Here is a 4,973-nt window from a genome sequence, read left to right on the forward strand (position 1 = left end):
TTTAATTTAAATCCAAGAAAATTATTAAACAGCATGGCCGAGTTTCTTACTGGAGTACATATTCTTATAGCTTAACGTTAATCTTAAACTACAAAAAAAATTTTAATTTCTGCCACTCTATGTTCAGGATGGCGATCCGGTTGGATTAATACTCTCTAGTAAGGTTAGGTCTGACTTTCAGCATTTTTCCGTATAATTAGAAATTCTGATCGATTTGACTTTGATTTAATTTAATTTTTGGGCATTCTGGACTGCCAATCAAGCAAAACAAAAATTTTCCATTCACTCTAACCTCACTTTAAGCACTACTTAGGCTGCATTGTAATTAGTTTAAATATCCCTCATGGTGGCCCCGGCTTAGGTCGGTCGCTGTCCTGCTGCTGCGGCTGGTCCTTCGCTCCGGCTTTCTGGAAAGGCGCTCCACTTCTTGGCCTGGCGCAGTTGCCGTCTCTCCTTCTGCCCGCCGGTGGCGGCTCCGTAAAACCGTGGGACCCGGGCATTGATGTGAACGTGTAAGATGCCCAGCGAAAACCCTCCGGGCTTCAATTTCGGCTGCGATTATATTCCCGCATCAAACTACAGTTCACCAATATTTCGAAATTCACTAACCTGCAATTTGACCCAGTCGAAGCTAGGATTTGGCGGCAAGGCGGCAGTGAGATGGCCGTGACAAACGCCGATCTCTTCGGCTGAATATCGCCGGGAAACACACGCAGGACTTATTTCGCGCACCACTATAGGCGAAGGAACGCCGTATTTTCGATATTTCGCGCGACAAAAAAATCCCGTATGACCGCAAGTTAAAATTTTTTTCGACGCACTTTCGCAACTTGACGCGTTGATTGTTCAGATCGAAAAGAAGATAAACCGGAAACATTAATCGAGGCGTAGGCCATCGGCGGAAACCACGATCAGCTGAACAACACTTTTTCTCCGATAACCGAAATATTCCAAACTTATCGGGTGCAGCTAATAAGGGTTGCATCCAGTCTGGTATATTCTAGCAACTTCTTGCTACATCTAGTAAGACCTCACTTTAGTGTGTCGCAGCTGACCCTATCGATTATTCATCGAGATTTTTCTCACCCACTGCTTCAGTCGCCACTACAAAACCCCCCCGCTACACTCAGACTAGGGTACTCATAGACACACTAGGCTGAGACCGACTGGAAGCATCTTACTGCCGAATGTCCTTGGCATGATAGGTACCCACGACTCGACCTTGGAGATCCTCCAACTCGTAATACGCATTGCCGATCTTCTTCCGAACTCGAGACTTTACGAACGTCGGTCCAAACTTGGCGTTGTAACCGGCTTGGAAACAGCTTGGCTTGAAATTCCGCCTATAAACTTCTTGCCCTTCGACAAACGATACCACACGAGAACGGATATTATACCGCTTCTCGTTCTCGTTGTGCTTATTTCTCATCTGATCAACAGCTTGCTTCCGCATTATCTCGAAAGATTCGTGCCGGTCGAACTTTAGAGAACGATCGTCCAGAAGATTTAGGCGTCTGATCAACGAATACGTCGACCCTGAGGTGATCATGTGCTGCCCAAATACCATATAATAGGGACTGGTACCAATGCTAGAATGCACAGCCGACCTCAACGCACAACATATTCGGCTGAGAAACTCGTCCCAGTCCTTCTGGTCGAGACGCAGATAGGCCCTGATTGCAGCAATTACTGATCTGTTCACGCGCTCAGAAGCATTTGCCTTGCGCGAGTGAACAGCGGTCAGCGTGTGCTTAACGCCGTACTGCTCCATAAGTTTCTGGAACGTCCTAGCTCGAAATTGAGACCCATTGTACGACAATATCACTTCGGGGACTCCGAACGTCATGAACAACTCGTCTTCCAGATACTTTATGACGACGCTGGAATCAATCTTCTTTACGGGTTTCAAGAACACGTATTTCGAAAAATGATCCAGGACAATAAAGATACCTATGTTGCCGCTCCTTGACCTAGGATACGGTCCGAGAAAATCAATGAACAACCGCTGGAAGAATCGCTGAGACTCAGGCGCTTTTCCCAATGGTGGTCTGAGAGTGAAATTTGGAGATTTTGTACTCTTACAAACCGCACACGCACTAATATAAGCCCTCACGTCTGAAACGAGACCGGGCCAGAAGTAATATCGCCGTATTCTTTCCAAGGTTTTGTGTATGCCACCATGCGCAGCTAACGGACTATCGTGCGCGCGAGCCAGAATCTTCGGTACTAAGTCTTTGGGGACCCAAAGTTTCCAGGCGTATTCGTCATGCATCCGTTCTCCAGTCAGGTGCTCAGCTTTTCTATATAAAAACCCGCTCTCCACCTTGAGATCAGGAAAATTCGAGGTATTTTCCTTTACGGTCTCTACCAACTTTACGTAATCACCGGACTGGAAAAATTCAGAATCGAAATCAACAATTAAGTCCTCTTACAAGTCCACCGCGGCCACCATCTCTTCGTTTACACGAGACAATGTATCCGGGACGACATTTAAAGAAGCCTTACGGTGTTCAATCTCGAACTTGAATCTCTGCAAAGCTAATGCCCATCGCGCCAGTCGTGAATTTAGATCGTGATTGGACATTAGCCACTTGAGCGAAGCATGGTCGGTTATTATTTTAAAAGGGAGTCCTTCCACGTATGCTCTGAAGTTTTTTAGAGCTACTATTGCGGCTAAACACTCCTGGTCTGTGACGGTATAATTTCGTTGAGCTTTGTTCAGCTTCTTCGAGACGAAGGCGATAGGACGCTCGTCACCTTCTTCAGACACTTGTACCAGCACGGCGCCCACGCCTGACTTGCTACCGTCGCAATGTATGGCAAACGGCTTCGCAAGATCCGGACCACACAGGACTGGAGCTTTGCTAAGACACTCTTTGAGCTTGCTGAATGCTTCAATTGCCCCATTCGTTAAAACAAACTTTCGCTTCGTGGTCATCAAGTCAGTCAATGGTGCCGAAGGTGTCGCGAAGTTTGCGACGAATTTCCTGTACCATCCGCACAATCCCATGAAACTGCGCAAGCCTTTCAAACTTTTAGGCAATGGAAAATCGGTGATCGCGGCCACCTTTTCAGGGTCTGTGCGAATTCCACCGTCTCCTATAATGTGGCCCAAATAGAGTACTCGTCGCATACAAAAGTGACTTTTCGCGACGTTTATCGTTAAGCCCGCGCGCTTTATCTGCAGGGCTAACTCCCTCAGTACATTAAAATGGCTTTCAAAACAAGAAGATACTATCAGTAGGTCGTCTAAATAGATAAAAAGCTCGTTTCTCAAATGAGCCGGCACTACTTTGTCCATTAACCGTGACATAGTGCTCGTGGCGTTACACAACCCGAAAGGCATGACTTTAAACTGATATAACGGTCTACCCGGGACGGTAAAAGCTGTTTTGTCCCTAGATTTAGGATCCAAAGGGACCTGCCAATATGCATCCTTCAGATCTAGGCTCGATATGTACTCGGCTCTCGGCAAACGACTCAGTATCCCGTTTATTTGGGGTAACGGATATGCATCCTTCTCCGTAAAACTATTAACCTTGCGACAGTCAAGACAAATTCTGACCTTGCCCGGTTTAGTCACCATCACGATCGGCGAAGACCAAGCACTCTCAGACTCCTTACCCCTAAGCGTAACATCCGGTCGATTTCCGCATACATTGCTTTTTCGACGGCGGGGGAGACAGGGAAATGCCGTTGCTTCACAGGCCTAGCGGTGCCCACATCGATCGAATGAGAGACCAAATTCGTCTTACCTAACCCTTCTTGGCTAAAGGAAGGAAAACAGTTGATTACATTGGTCATCTTGGCTTTGTCACCTTCACATAATTCGTGCTGATCCACCACCGTTTGCTGGTTGGGCTCAGGCGACAATATCTCAGCTATTTTCAAATTAGCAGGAAGGAGGTCATATAATTTCCAAAAGTCAATTCCCAAATAGAGATCCTGTTTCAACGATGGCACGACATACAACTTCAAAAGCTTTTTGATGTCACCGTATTCCACTTCTATTTTTAGCAGTCCTACTATACGTTGAGAATTCCCGTCTGCTGTCGCAGCTTCTCCTATCAACGACCTAAACTTCTCGTTTTCCATCGCAGCTTGCACTAACCCTCCTCCAATACAACTAATCGATGCGCCTGAATCCAACAATCCATAGACCAGGCGATTCAATAAGCGAATCGGTAAGAACGGTCGAGGGTCTCGTGGTCCTGTTGGAATAGAACTGATGTAATCCAAACTGGCTTTACATTTTTTGACATTCTTCCAGAACAATTTCAAGCGTCGAGCACTACGAGATTTCCGTTTAAGAATTGCAGGAGTTTTTCTGGAATCCGAAATACAGACGTTTCGTAATTCCGAAATTTTGCTGTGAAGCAGTCTAATAGCCGGTTTAATCGGTACGTCAGGGAGGGGTAGAGACACACTTTTATCGGTGTTCTCTACTGATTGGTCATTGTTGACTGATTCCGTGCGGCATTCGAAGTCTTCGGTTTGACTGGCAACTTCGACATGCCGACCTTGAAGTTTTTTGAGCATTTTCTACAACTTGGTTTGTAGGTGTTTGCTGCACCACACCCGTAACAAAACACTCGTCTTTCGGCTATACATTCTAGGTATCGGTGTCCTTCGACTCGGCAATTCCAACACACTAGGGAAAAAACTTCGATGTCGTTCTCAGCTCCGTATGTTGACCTCACCTCATCTTCACTCTCCTGACAGACCTCGGAGATCTCACGTTTAAACGGAATATCTTTCGCGTAGCTACTACATCTTCTGACGTCAGCCAGGAATGCCTCCCTTCGCTTACAAATCTCTCTCAACTCCGACACCGTACGGACATCTAAGTTTAGAATTTCGTGGCGGATCTCAGGACGAAGGTTACTTCTTAGCACTCGGACAAGTTTGTTGGCTGTCCAAGGCTGTTCTAGCTGGTCGACTAACTCGGATACCGTGTCGTAGAAACTATCAAA

At 46.3% G+C, this 4,973-nt stretch overlaps 1 protein-coding gene across 1 annotated transcript; it reads right to left on the reverse strand.

Annotated features, from left to right (window-relative positions):
• Positions 1 to 1,177: 1,177 nt before the first annotated feature.
• LOC117138178 lies at positions 1,178 to 1,698 on the reverse strand. Its single transcript, XM_033300068.1, has one exon. The coding sequence runs from the start codon at positions 1,565 to 1,567 to the stop codon at positions 1,178 to 1,180; it is 390 nt and encodes a 129-aa protein (XP_033155959.1). The 5' UTR covers positions 1,568 to 1,698.
• Between the last annotated feature and the right edge of the window lie 3,275 nt (positions 1,699 to 4,973).

The sequence above is a fragment of the Drosophila mauritiana genome, chromosome 2R, assembly GCF_004382145.1.
Source record: "Drosophila mauritiana strain mau12 chromosome 2R, ASM438214v1, whole genome shotgun sequence".
NCBI classification, from domain to species: domain Eukaryota; kingdom Metazoa; phylum Arthropoda; class Insecta; order Diptera; family Drosophilidae; genus Drosophila; species Drosophila mauritiana.